This window comes from Gadus macrocephalus, chromosome 14 (assembly GCF_031168955.1).
Source record: "Gadus macrocephalus chromosome 14, ASM3116895v1".
Classification (NCBI taxonomy): Eukaryota; Metazoa; Chordata; class Actinopteri; order Gadiformes; family Gadidae; genus Gadus; species Gadus macrocephalus.
In genome coordinates, this window is record NC_082395.1 from 9,827,590 (window position 1) to 9,841,397 (window position 13,808).

Sequence of the window (13,808 nt, forward strand, 5' to 3'; positions counted from 1 at the left end):
TTTACTGCTCTCTTACTTCCATGCTTTTCCGTCTTAGCCTCTTCTTTATCTCTCTCCTTCTGACAATGTCACCGTAGTTTAAACGGTTATTCTGTGTATCTCTCCTGCCGCAGAACCCCACGCGCTGACATGGAGGGCTTTCTTCGTAGCAGCTATTTACTGAGGTTAGTTTCCTTTCTGTTGTCCCCTATCGGATCAAGGGTCGGGTAGGACAGGGGATGGAACCACAGGGCCGGTTACCAACAGTAGCCGACACCCCCCCATCGTTTATTCAGAGCTTCTCCTGTGTGTCTGTGTGTGTGTGTGTGTGTGTGTGTCTCTGTGTGTGTGTGTGTGTGTGTGTGTGTGTGTGTGTGTGTGTGTGTGTGTCTGTGTCTGTGTCTGTGTCTGTGTCTGTGTCTGTGTCTGTGTCTGTGTCTGTGTCTGTGTGTGTGTGTGTGTGTGTGTGTGTGTGTGTGTGTGCGCATGCATGCATGCATGTGTGTAGTTGAGACGGAAGTGAAGGGGATACTACCTTGTCTGTTGTGTGTGTTACAAGCAGCATGCTTACCCTCCTACAGTCAGCTTCAGAGTGCATCTCGGCTCACTCCTAGCTCAGATCAAGGCTTATATCTCATGTTTGCTTTTGCTCTCCACAGCTTAGTCCAACATCTTGCTTATTTTGCGTCTCGTCCCTGCATGCCTTTGTCTAACATCTACTTCTCTGTCTGCTCTGGATGACTGACTATCTACATGGGGGGAGTGTGGGGGTTAAGGGCGTGGCCGGGCTACCAGACCCGGGATGTGGGCTCTTAATTCCTCCTGTGCTGTGTTTGTATTAAAACCTACCAGAGAGATTACCATTTTGGTGTTGTCTTTACCCCATACCCAGTGATTCTAATTAAGTATGTGTGCTGTCACAAAAAGAGGAAGTCAATATGAGTGTATTTACAATTGGTGTGTTTGTGTGTGTGTGTGTGAGCTGGGGAGCCACCTCCAGCATCGCTCCCTAATTAGGCCTTGCTCATTAGAAGCCACCGCAGCAGCATCTGCCTTTCAAAGCTGTTGTCAGCCAAACTTTACTAAAGCTAATGAATCTGCTTTGATTTATTTTTCAAAAGGTCACTTATTTGATTAAATTAACCCGTTTTTTCCCCCCCCCCTCTGAACTGTTGGGGGCATTTTAATAAGAAAAGACAGTTTAATACAAATCGGAAAGACCCCCAATCAGAAAATAGCCTGTTGCGTCATCTTAATAGCACGCTGCATAAGGTAATTACGGGGATCCCAAATAGAACAAAAATAAATTGACCATGACCTTAACATTGACGTTTTTCAATTAATGATCCATGTAAAACGTTTGGGTAAGCAAAGGCATGTCTCATAAGAATTGTGTTTAAAAAAAAAATATCCATATATGTATCATACAACCCTGCTCTATTAGTTAAGCATTGTACCATACCTTATAGGATTTTCCTGGATTTGATTGAAGCAGTCCTATATTGGGTACTCATGTACCTGTATTTACAAATGCTACTTCCTGGAGATTGTCCTAGGCGTGTATCATAACAGCAGCATAGAATGTCATGATTACTTTTTTTCTTGCGTATTCTTACAAGACAAGAAAAGATTAACCAAGAGACAACCTAAAATATCCAACATTACAACAGGCAACATAGTGATGACTCTTGACTTAACACAGTTCCTAATCCACATCCCTCGGTCAATGTCTGTTTCAATGCAACGAGGGACAGCTGAATGATGTTCTGTCGCACTGAGTGCTGACTGGAGGATGGGCATCTCAAAAATCAGGCGAAGATTAAAGGCTGGCTTTACTTTAGGGTTAGCCCTTTTTCCACTTGGTTGAGTCTGGTGTCCTTTAGGGAGGGCCTGGTGAAGATACGGTGGTGGTGGGGGTGGGGGGACAAGTGGGGTTAAAAACAGAGACAATAGCAACAAGATGTTGATACATGGATGATGGATGGATAGGGCGAGTAGACTTGGTGGCAGAAAAAACAGAAGAGAAAAATAAGTTGAATTGGGTCAAAAGGAGTTATGTTGTGACGTATGACATGAAGTCAAGCTTGTGTTTTAATTGTTACATGTATTTTTGTGTAGCTCTCAGAAGGCACATGTTATCATGTTAATCCAGGATGAGTATTATGGTGTTCAGCTAACGGGACTTAACTTCTTCTAGTCCCATGAGCATATGTCTATAGGAACAGACTGGGCAGACCAACGTTATTCTAATAACGCAGCCGTTATGGTTTTGAGTCACACACACACACACACACACACACACACACACACACACACACACACACACACACACACACACACACATACACATACACATACACACACACACACACACACACACTTTGCTGGCAAGTTGGAGAAGTGATACTCTCAAAGTTTTGAGAAATGTGAATAATTTAAAATGACTCGGGTCATAGTCATTGTGAGAAAGACATCAAGCTCCTCAGAGGGAGAATGAACCAGGTGGGCTCATTATTTACGCACTGAATCCTGACATGAAGTGACTGAGCTGTTTGGGACTTCCAGTTCATGACAAGCAATATATTCCTAACTGTAGCAGAGTGTTTTCTGAATTCTAAAGTAGGCAAATTGTATTTCAGCAGAGCCTTTATACAAATATGCTCACCTCAAACTGTTTGGCTTTTGTCATATAATTATTAGCCTATAGTTTCGATTCAACAAGAATGTAGAGTGTAGGGTGACAGAAAGAGAGAGAGAGAGAGAGGAGAGAGAGAGAGAGAGAGAGAGAGAGAGAGAGAGAGAGAGAGAGAGAGAGAGAGAGAGAGAGAGAGAGAGAGAGAGAGAGAGAGAGAGAGAGAGAGAGAGATGGGGAAGGAGAGAGAGAGACGTCTCTAGCAGTGTCTGTCTAATCCCAGTGGACAGCACCTCCTCCTACATTGCTGCCATTATTTGACGTAATGAAAGGAGAAAGTGTACAACATTGAGATTGTTAATTAATTTAGCCTAACAAGATGAAGATAAATGAAACCACTGAAGGTTGACTAGGCTAAGGGGCCCACTTAGCAATCCCCCCCCCCTCCCATCCTCTGCTCTTCTACTACCTTACAATAGCACACAGTTCATAGGTACAGCGCCACATGTAGACAACCCCACTGCACCAGGTTTAGACCAGGAACCTTCTCTTTAGCATTCGATCTTATTCCACCAGTTGTCAGCATATTATATTCTGGATGGGATTGTTCACGTCCCGGGCTTCATAGCTAATGCAATAACCTTCATTCCATGGATATTCTGTAATCTAATCAAATCGCCCTGACATCTTAGATAAAGCTCAGTTCTCTAAAATAAACATCCAAATTTGTATCTAATGTATCGATGGCAGCAGCGTTATAACAGAAAATAAATGAATATATCCTCTATGGGCGCAATGGTTGTGGTCTGTCGAATGATTAAAAACAATCACAGGCACACATACTTTCACCTTGTAACGTGCTAAATGCAGCCGGAGATAGATGAAGGTTATGTAAATGTCTCTTTTTTGCAGCAACTCTGTGGCCCCTTCACATGAGCCTGTGTGACTCCCAGCCTTTCAGCGTATAAAAGACTCCTCTCTAATGCGGCTTGGGGGCTATTTAAGCGGCAAGAGAGACAAAAGAGGAGAAAGCACATTTTTCTCAAAAGCCAGACAGTTGTCTTCATCCACAGTCCTTTTCAAACAAATCAGTAGTCTGTCAGGGCTCTTCTGCAGCAGATGATTTTGTGCAAGGTCTTCATGGCAATACAGAGCAATCATTATGGCATCCATTCTTTGCTCCCTTAGTTCTCAAGTCACCAACAATGGGTTGTTGATTGTATGGAAAACACCAGAACAATTATGCCCTCTGTTTTGGTGGCAGGGCAAGCATTTTAAAGTGTGATCCTCAATAATGGGCTCATTATTGTTATTCTTGAAGCAGGCCTCAGGAGAAAAGACATGGTTGCCCGCAGCACGTCATTATTTCGCAAATTTCGATTTATTCATCATGTTGTCTTTTGGCAAATAAAATAATAGCTAATTCAAAGTGAGTTAGAGCAGTTGCTGCAACTTAAAAGGTAGCACTCGATAGACCAACAATATGAAGAAAAGTGGTAAATGGAGGGATTAGAGCTGTTACCGTAGTAACTCCAACTTCCATCTGCGAGGGAACAATGAGCTTGTGTTCTTCCACCACCTAGGCTTGAAAAAATGGATGGCAAGAAAAGAGAGTGCTCTGAAAGGACAAGACCCTTTCTTAACAACAAAGTGGGATCCAGGCCTAATAGGCTCTTTGGTAAGGAGTTGTTAGGCGAGATCACTGGGGGATAGTGGAGAGAAAAAAGTCAACGTGTAATCCAAGGACAGTAAAGGTCAACCATGTTTTTTTTTCCCCCTTTTCGTTTGTTCTTGCCTCCATTTGTCTGCTTCAAACACAAAACCTGTGGTTCAGCCATTTTAGACGTACCAAGGCGGAGAAGCACAGCCGGGGTAACATACTTGCTCCTCTGCTAGCTAAATAAACAGAGGTTTGGAAGGAGAATAACCTGCCAATTAGGAGCTGCTCGGAGCTGCTTAGACTGCCGCTTGCTTCTGTTTTACTGAGACATGAGCGTAAATACGCTGGCATTGGCTTCAGTCAAGATACACGGGTGGATAAAACTAGGCCTTACCTTTTAATCTTCATAGTATATTTGTGCAGTTATTCCTCATCCATTTCAATGAAGTACTGCATCAAACAAGAGATTTCTGATGCAGCTCATTGCCCAATACAGTGGATTCGGACACCAACAAGACGAAACATCATGGTGTTCCTACATTTAGGTCATGTTTAAACTCTGATGCTGTGCCTAAGAGGCTTTGCAGGGCTACGATGATCTACGGCAGTGCGGTGTTTCTCTTTTGATTTTATGTCCCTTATTACAGCAGCAATATGTCTGTTAAGCTAAGTTATGGCCCAGGCCAACGGAACAGCAGCACAGGTTAATGATTGTGGCATAACTAATTAATAGTTACAGACAGCTGAATAGGAATCCTGTGATGGGGATAGATAGCAGAGATAAGGTGCGAAGAAGAGAATGGATCAGACTCAGTGTGAGACTAGGATGATTCTAGGAGTTGATTCTGGTGTGTAAAAGTGTCAGGTTCTAAGACTGTATCTGAAAAAAAAGGTCTCTATAACTCATGCTGTTGGCACAGTTTGTTAAGCAAAATTGTTTTGTAGTGCCCATTTTCTTCAATTCAAATTTTATATGTAATACTAACAAATAATCCGCAGTGTCTTTTCTTGGTTATTCTTTTAGCATTTATGACAGCCTTTTGGCAAAAAACCTTTTTCCCCCACCTCGTTTGAACACAGTGTAACATTGTCTGCCGAAGCAAAAACACTGGCGGGTGAGATAGCAATAACTTAGTGTGACACAGTCCCTCCTGGACCTGAGTTCACAGTGCACCTATCTATTTATAAACATAAAATGTATCGTAGGTTTTCAGAATCCTAAAGTAAGGATATATCATTGTCAATGACGATGATATAATCATGTTGTTTAAATGAATTTGTGACAATCACAGATCTGAAAAGCAGCGTAGTGCCAACACTTTAGCGGATCTACTAAGCATGTTGATGTCATGGATCTCATTAAACATTTCCTCATGTTTCTATGAGGGAATGTGCCATGTTTTTCTCAGTATGTAGGGTCTCAATGGTGGGCCTCCCCTCAGCACTCCAGCGCTCCTATCATTTCCCCAAGAGCTAAGCCTTTCAATTTACAATTCAATTATCATGTTAGCATTGTGATTAGACTTCTGTCTTCAAGGAATCAGACCTCGATGCTCTTCTCTATTACTCTCTTCCCCCTGCAATCACATCCCATCTGATGAATTGTGCACATAATTACGGAAGTTATTGGATATGCAGATCGGTGCTTACTCTGGGTGTGTGAGTCTTAACGAATTAACTCTAACTGTATCAAACAAGCACCCCTGATAAAGAGCCAGCTCGATAATGAGAGGGCCAATGTATGCTCCCACTCAGGGATAACAGACACCGCAATGGCTGAGACTCAATTAAAACACGATAACTACACACTGCTCTATAATCTGTGTTTGTGCTCTTTGTATGTGCACGTGTGGTGTGGCTGAGACATAATTCTCCTTAACCTCTCCTTAGCTTGTTCACAGAACTCAGTCCAGTGTGTGGTGTTTGTAGGGTGAGTGTGTGTGTGTCTGTGTGTGTGGTTAGGAGTGTGAGCGTGTGTGTGTGAGTGTGTGTTTGTGTGTGCGCTTGTGTGTCTGTGAGTGTGTGTTTGTGTGTGCGCTTGTGTGTGTGTGTGAGTTAGTGTGTGTGTGTGTGTGTGTGTGTGTGTGTGTGTGTGTGTGTGTGTGTGTGTGTGTGTGTGTGTGCGTGTGTGCGTGTGCGTGAGTGTGTGTGTGTGTATGAGGCTTTGGCAATGGGCACAGCCAGCTCCACCATAGCAACCAGAACCGGGCAGTCCCTGCTGGTTGACAAACTGGCCGATGTGCAGGGTGTTTATGAATCATTCAACATGAGGTATTTCCCCCCATGTTACCCTATGTTGCTACCATAGTCTCACACCCTGTCCCATGATGCAATCCCCCAGAGGGCTTCATGGAAGAGACCGAAGCTCTTCACAGGCACGCCCACTGTGAGAGCAATGTGGGAAATTCTGAATGTTTTTGAGTGGCAGCATTTGTACAGGATTCTGAAAAGTTATTTTTCCAGTGCCAGGGGAAAACGGTACATCAAGGCCAATTAAATAATACAATGTATGGCGTGTGTTGCTTTTTCCCACTGACTTGAAATGCAGGAAATTGGATTTGTTAGCCATTCCTTGACATGTACACCCGGATGGCTTTACCTGCGGCCATCATTAGCCTCTTTGTTTACATCGTTTGTACTTATTGCCTTTGACGTGGAGAGGGTATTTTGGGCCCAATTTGGTCCAATCCGAGACACAATTGAGAATGGAGGGAAAAGAAGGAAGGGAGTTGTATTTTTAGTGAAGTGATGCAGTTGCCATTTATAGCCGATATCCCGGCGTGGTGCTGGGCTGCCACTCTGCTGCGCCAAGCACGGAGGTTATTGACTGTCCCAACTCCTCAGCCCCCACACACCCTTCCCCCAGCCTGCACGCACACACCCTCGGCGACAACACACAAACACAGACACATATATAGAGCCAACTGCCAAAGACCAGGGGAGTTTATAGTAGTTCGTTTTTTAATATAAAACCACATTGAAATTAATCCTCAAATTGCAGTCATATGTAATTGCACTCGGCATAAGAGCAGCATGAGCTGCTTCTTTACGTTCTGTTTCCCTGTTTTCCCAAGTGTTTTGGATTGCATCATCTAAATAAGCTCGGATTACAGTTACAGCTAGCGCGCGTTCAGTCTATAACAATCTAGGGTGTAGAGTTTGGTAATTGAAACACTGTTTTTATTTATGAACTTGTATTCTAGCTGCTAGATTCCAATGCGTTGACTTGCTTGTAAATTACATTGAGACAAAAGCAACAGTAACGTCATGGCTTATGTGTCCTCCAGTTGAAGCCTGTTTTCATGGGAAGGACACCTCTGTCTGTCTGTGGACCGAGGCAGAGTGAGCGGGTGTGTGATTCCCCGGCAGTGTAGTTAACGGCACTACGGCTTGACACGTTTCCCCGTCGCAACTGTTCCCTGCATGTAATCAGGGTTGATAGGATGGTGTATGTTTATACACATGGTTGGCTCGACAGCAGGCAGAGGAGTTAGTCTGAAGTAATGTAATGGGTTTACTGACCGGATCACTCTGGAGCGCCGGGACTTGCATCTAAGCATCAATATACATAAGAAAGAACTCCTCGACAGGTGCTGCACTGGCTCTCCGTTATGGCGCTTGACGTTTGACCAATGAGCCTTGGTCTGTGGTACTCAGTCACTCATGCTACTTTAAATCAACTGTTATGACTGTTGAGTCCCAGCTATTGTTTGGAGTGTGTGTTGGTTAGACGGTGGCCTGGCTGTGAAACGCCACATCTGCTCCCACCAGCTCTCCCGGAGTTCACATGTTGTCCAGCCTGGGAGGACAGTACAGAAAAGGGGGCTGAAGTCCAAGCAACGGGAGGGAGGGGGGAGGGGGGGAGGGGGGGAGGGGCGGGCCCTCACCCTCTCATGTCGCTGAGCCACAATCCCTATCATGCCTGCAAATATTTGTCTGGCCTTCACCCACTATTTGTCTTCTTGTTCTGTTTTTCTTTGTTCAGCTAAAATGTGTTTGAGGCAGACAGATGAACAGTTTCCAGAGCACTGTTTGTGGATTCTGTTTGTTGCACAATGCCTGCACATGGGTGTTTGGCCCCTTGGGTGGTTGCATCTGTTTTGACACTTAACTATAAGGATGTGTTTGTACACATTTAAGCAGTTTTTCACTACACGGCTCATTTCAAAGGTTTTGTGCACACAGGAATACATTATTTATGAAAGATATTAACACTGCGATTCCTAGGCATAAACCATTGTTACTCTACGGCTTTTAATGTCTGATTTAAAAGGGAACATTTTTGTTTAATACGTTTATGATGGCCGCCATTATTCAGCCGAAAAAAGGATTGTCATAAATGTTATTTTGGGATAGAATGGGTCTCTTTGTGCCAGGGAGGCCCTGGTTGATATATAGGAGTAGTTTGAGATGACCAGATTATTTCCTGGTGGTTCCAGGGAGCGAGGCGCGCGGTAGCGTAGCGCCGTGCTGGGCTGAGGCTGAGCGTAATGACTGTGGTGCAGAAAACCACAACAGAGCCGGGCATAGGCTGCCTGGGAACCAGAGACCCCTGGCCCCCAGCCAGACACAGACACAAACCTGGCCGCACACTCCTGTCCCTTCTTTCTTTCTTTCCTTCTTTCTTTTCTTCTTCCTTTTTTTTTTCTTTACTTTTGTTTTTAAACAAAGCCATGTAGCTCATGATTTCACTGCTAAGACGCTGTCGTAGACAAATGTATTTGGAAGCAGACGGTAAACACATGATGGATACACACATTGAGGTGAAACTGTATTTGTAAACATGAGCTAATCCACACAACCACATTTAGAGGGACGACATGCAGCAGGACAATGAAAATATCATCACAGTTCCTACAAGGGGAATACAAACTGTCGTGTGGTACCAACCACTGCCCGTTTTTGTTTGGGCAACAGTTTGCATGAGGTGTAAACTGACGGTTAGACTTTCATTTTGACGGACAGGCTTTGCTATCTTTTTCATTTTTTCAGGGAGGAATCACCAGACTGCGGAAGCGATCTGAAACAGAGCCTGAGTGGTCGGACACATGGTTAGGAATGGACTGCTTAGACATTTTCTGTTACAGTCAGCGTCTAATCCACTACAGTGCCTGCTCTCCTGGAGTGGAAATACAGCACTTTTCTTTTCCCCTTTCAACCATGTCTGTCAGCTCTGAGTTTTATTAGGGCTATGTTTCACATTCATTTACACTGGGCTCTCTCATTGCCGTGCTGTGAATGAAACCATCTTAGCATTGCTAAAACAGCAGCTTGTACATGTCTTCTGCGAACTAAATTTCAGGGCAATTACTCAGATCAATGGCACGGTTTTCTGGTTCGGCTCTCGTTTTTTTTTTTTTGCCCCAGTCTCTCTCTTTTTGTATCAGCTGTCAATCAGCCAGGCCAACTTTTAACCACCTCCAAACAGAGCTGGGTGCCAGCCATTCATTTGGTCCTTCACTTTTGCTCTCCCCTTACATTCAACCTGTCACAGCGATACACACTGTTGACCATGCTTTCTATTCAACAGCGGGCAAATGAATTGGTTTCAGTGGTTTAAATCAGCAATCAATGTCAGTTCCCCAACATAATAAGGCTTAATCATAAATCTTTGAGGTGTGGTCCGTCTGACCCCTATTCATCATGGCTCTGGTAGATGGCCTCATCTGGGTGGAGCAAATTAACTACCCCTTTCTGATTTTCCGATTGACGCGTTGAGCGAAATGTGGCTGCTCTCCTTCCCCTCTAATTTTACCCTGCGCCTTCTCCTTCTCAACACACACGGCACAAACAGCAAGCAGAATACCTTTTTTATTTCTTTGTACTTTAAGGAAACACAAAGAATACCTTTGAAAGAAAAATTCTGCACACACATTTTTATGTGTGTGTAATTTCTAAAGTAAGAATTGCATGCCTGAGTCAGAAGGGCGAATATGTGTAGAATAATAAGTAATTTTGGCATCTTTCTTTGTCACGTTTTTGGAACATATTTTTGAACCATGTGAGTTTTGGTGAATGAATGGTGAAAAATTTAGAAACTTAAGAATTTGGTTTGGGGGATGGTGCCTGCTCAGTGCTGTATTACAATAGAGCTGCTAAAACGACGACAATTTGAAGGTAATAATTTCCCTATATCCACGAGTGAGAACAAAAAAGCTTTTCTCTGCCATCAGATGCTACAGCTTTCCCCATTTGATTATTGCATGGCTAGGGATGGCCTTCTACACCCTGACAAAGAAAGCCAGTAGGACTGCACCGGAGAGTGCGGTGCCACTGTGTGTCCACATTCCAGATGTCACGCATGGCCGTTGTAACAACCCTGCGTACTTTAGGGTGCGCAGGCTGCCAATAATGACCTCATGATGCCCAGGCCAAAGACTGAGAGCCGTGAGTCTCCTGCCATGCAAACACAATAAGCCCCCTCCCCTTGAGACCCATTCACTGTCACCAACACTCTATGCTTTTCCTGCTCTCCGCAAGATTATCTTCCATAATTAGCCATTGTTCTTGATTATTTGGCCCTAAATGTAAGATTTTGTTTTTTCTCCAGGGCACTCAATGTCTTCCTTTTTAACTTGTGCTTCCCTTTCAGGCTTCTGTATGTCCTTTGCATGCATTATGCATCCCTCTAGAAACTTCTGCTGTGTCTCCTATTTATTTTTGGCAGCCTGGGCCTGCGCCACAGTTCTGTGATAGATGTTAACACTTTTTTTGTTGAACTGAAACTCTTTGCCGTAAACGCTCAAGTGCACTCAAGTTATCTTTATAAATGACAGAATGGACCTTGCCTGAATAGGGCTTTGTTAGCCATGTTCCAAAAGGGGGGCCCCCTCTATATTTCATCTGTCACTGTTGCTTTTTTTCTTTTCATTCAACAATGCTCGATTGTTTCCCTGAAATCAAAAAAAGGAAAGAAAATCAGGTTCAACGGACAGGAGAATTCTGCATTATTAGGTTCCTTCCAAATTCCAAGCCCTGTTTTTCTTCCCCTGTGCTCACAAAGGGCTCATAACTTACTGTCAACCAGAAGGCCTTCTCTGAAGGCTTCTCTGTCGCTAAACAAATTATTTGTGTTGCTCGCGATGGCTTGTCTCGTTGCAATGTTTGCCTAATTGCCAAAACAGCAGCGGAACCTGATCTCCATCCCCTAGAAGTTCTAGGGAGCGCGTGCAGGCTAGAGGAAAATGAGGTGGTACATGTTCTTGTTTTGCAACCTCTCCTCACCTCGGGGGAGTTGGGCAGCCTTGCCGTCTAAGAGCAAAGCTTAAGTTGAACTGAGCCTAGACCTGTTGCTGTCTTGGGACCTCTGTTTAGTTTTTTTCAGAATCAGCAAGCACAAAGTGAAAAGTCAGCCTGAAAAGTCAGACTGAAAAAGTCAACGCGTGTTTTTGTTTTGTGAGAGAGTTTGTGCGTGCTTGTGTGCGTGAATGTGGTATGTGTGCGCGTGCATGCGTGCCTCTGGCTCTAGTGTGTTTCTGCATGGGTGCAGAGCAGGAGGAAAGGGAGCGAGAGGAAGCTCTAAGATTGAGAGTGTGAGCAGACAGATACTGTACACACAATGACACCTGCATCCGTCTCTGCCTGCCATGGCCGGGGGACACCAGGCTGTCCCACTACAGTGGAATTCACAGTCGCCGCGATGGCAGCGTTTGTCAAATGCGCCGGCAGTCCACGCATTCATAGCCACTGCTTTGTCACCACATCGCTGAGGACGGGCCGCTTGTGCACTCTGACTCTCAGAGTTTCGATTGTTCAGTGGTATGCGCCAAACCGCCGTACGAAACCACTCGCCATGGCCACGGGCACACCCGTTTTTTTTGTTCACGCCGGCTTGCTCAGTTCACCCATGGCGATTATAAATTTGGGTTCATGCAGCCGCACAAGTGTTACACGAGAGATGTGAAGAATTTCCTCTAAAAGAATATTATCAGAAATTATTCACCCTGCAAAGCAATTATCAATGCCCTGCTCAATATGTAAAGTGTGCACCTCAGACGGCTTGCATAATTTGTCCTGAGTCGGGGGAGGGGGGTTCTAACGTGGGTAATTGTTATAGTTAGTACGAGATCACACAGGGTGGACACAGAGACTGAGGAGTGGGTGACATCCAGGCATTAATTGAATTTACTTGTAAGGTCAACAATGATGGAAAAACCATGCCAGTGACATCCATTAAAACGAAGTAGCTCTTGGTGTACTGCAGGGTACCTTTGTACCTTTGAGCCCTTTGTATATTGTTTGGATTTGTATTTTGTTTAAGTATTTCCTATTTATGTATGGGGACTCGGGAGCTGAGTGAAGAATAGAGACATAAATATGATTAGAGAGAGCATAAGGGAGAGAGAGAGAGAGAGAGAGAGAGAGAGAGAGAGAGAGAGAGAGAGAGAGAGAGAGAGAGAGAGAGAGAGAGAGAGAGAGAGAGAGAGAGAGAGAGAGAGAGAGAGAGAGAGAGAGAGAGAGAGAGAGAGAGAGAGAGAGAGAGAGAGAGAGAAAGAGAAAGAGAGAGAGCATTAAAAGACAGAGTAACAACTGAGATATAGTGCCTCTGATACAAGCGTATTAGGTATCCAGAAACGTGGCACAGCATGGCACGGCATCACAATGGAGGGTGATAATTTAATTGTGCTAAATGGTGAATAGCATGTCAATTCCCATCCAGCTGGGAGCTGTCAGGTAGTAATATCTCATTATGGCAGGTGAAGAACCCAGAGGAACCCTACCATGGCACCTGTTAGAACAGGAGGAACCCCTGAGGAGAAATACAGAGTCGCTTCTGCTCTCTCTCGCTCTCTCGCTCTTTCTCTCTCTCACACTCACACACACACACACACACACACACACACACACACACACACACACACACACACACACACACACACACACACACACACACACACACACACACACACACACACACACACACACACAAACAGACACACATGCAGCCATTTGAGCTAATGCATACACCCAAGGCAGAGACGATAAAACCCCATAATCCACAGGTTTCTTTATGATATTTCTATCACATTTAGATACTTACTGATTATTTGCACTAATAACATTATAATATCTATGTATTATGTATATATATTAGTTTGAGTTATTTTAACAGTATCTCAGGGTGTTATTTCATCCACATATATAAATTTAAAATGGAATAGTTTAGAGATATCAACACATATCGACACACACATAAAACATATTGTTTGGTGGACATGTGTGTGCATTGGTGCAAGCCACTGCTGGGCTTGTCTTTGCGATGGCCAACATGTTATTTCTATCCGTTATTGAATTAGGCTTAAGTCCTCTTGATTGGGCTGAGCACATGTGGGAAGGTGTCTAAAATGCTCCCCTTGTAGGGACATAGGATCATAGCACAGAGGGGAGAGGTCTTGGGAATCACACACGCAAACACATACACACACACACATACTCACACACACACACACACACACATACACACAAACACACACACACACACACACAGAGACACATACACAGACAAGCGGGCGGGCAGGGGGAGGAGTCAAGCATCGG

At 44.2% G+C, this 13,808-nt stretch overlaps 1 protein-coding gene across 1 annotated transcript in view; it reads left to right on the top strand.

Annotated features, from left to right (window-relative positions):
* The window catches only part of sox6 (SRY-box transcription factor 6), a 136,108-nt gene that overhangs the window by 27,868 nt on the left and 94,432 nt on the right, over nucleotides 1–13,808 (top strand). Inside the window, 1 exon segment of the mRNA XM_060071485.1 lies at nucleotides 114–164. Coding sequence (XP_059927468.1) covers nucleotides 130–164 — 35 coding nt within the window. The 5' untranslated portion in view covers nucleotides 114–129.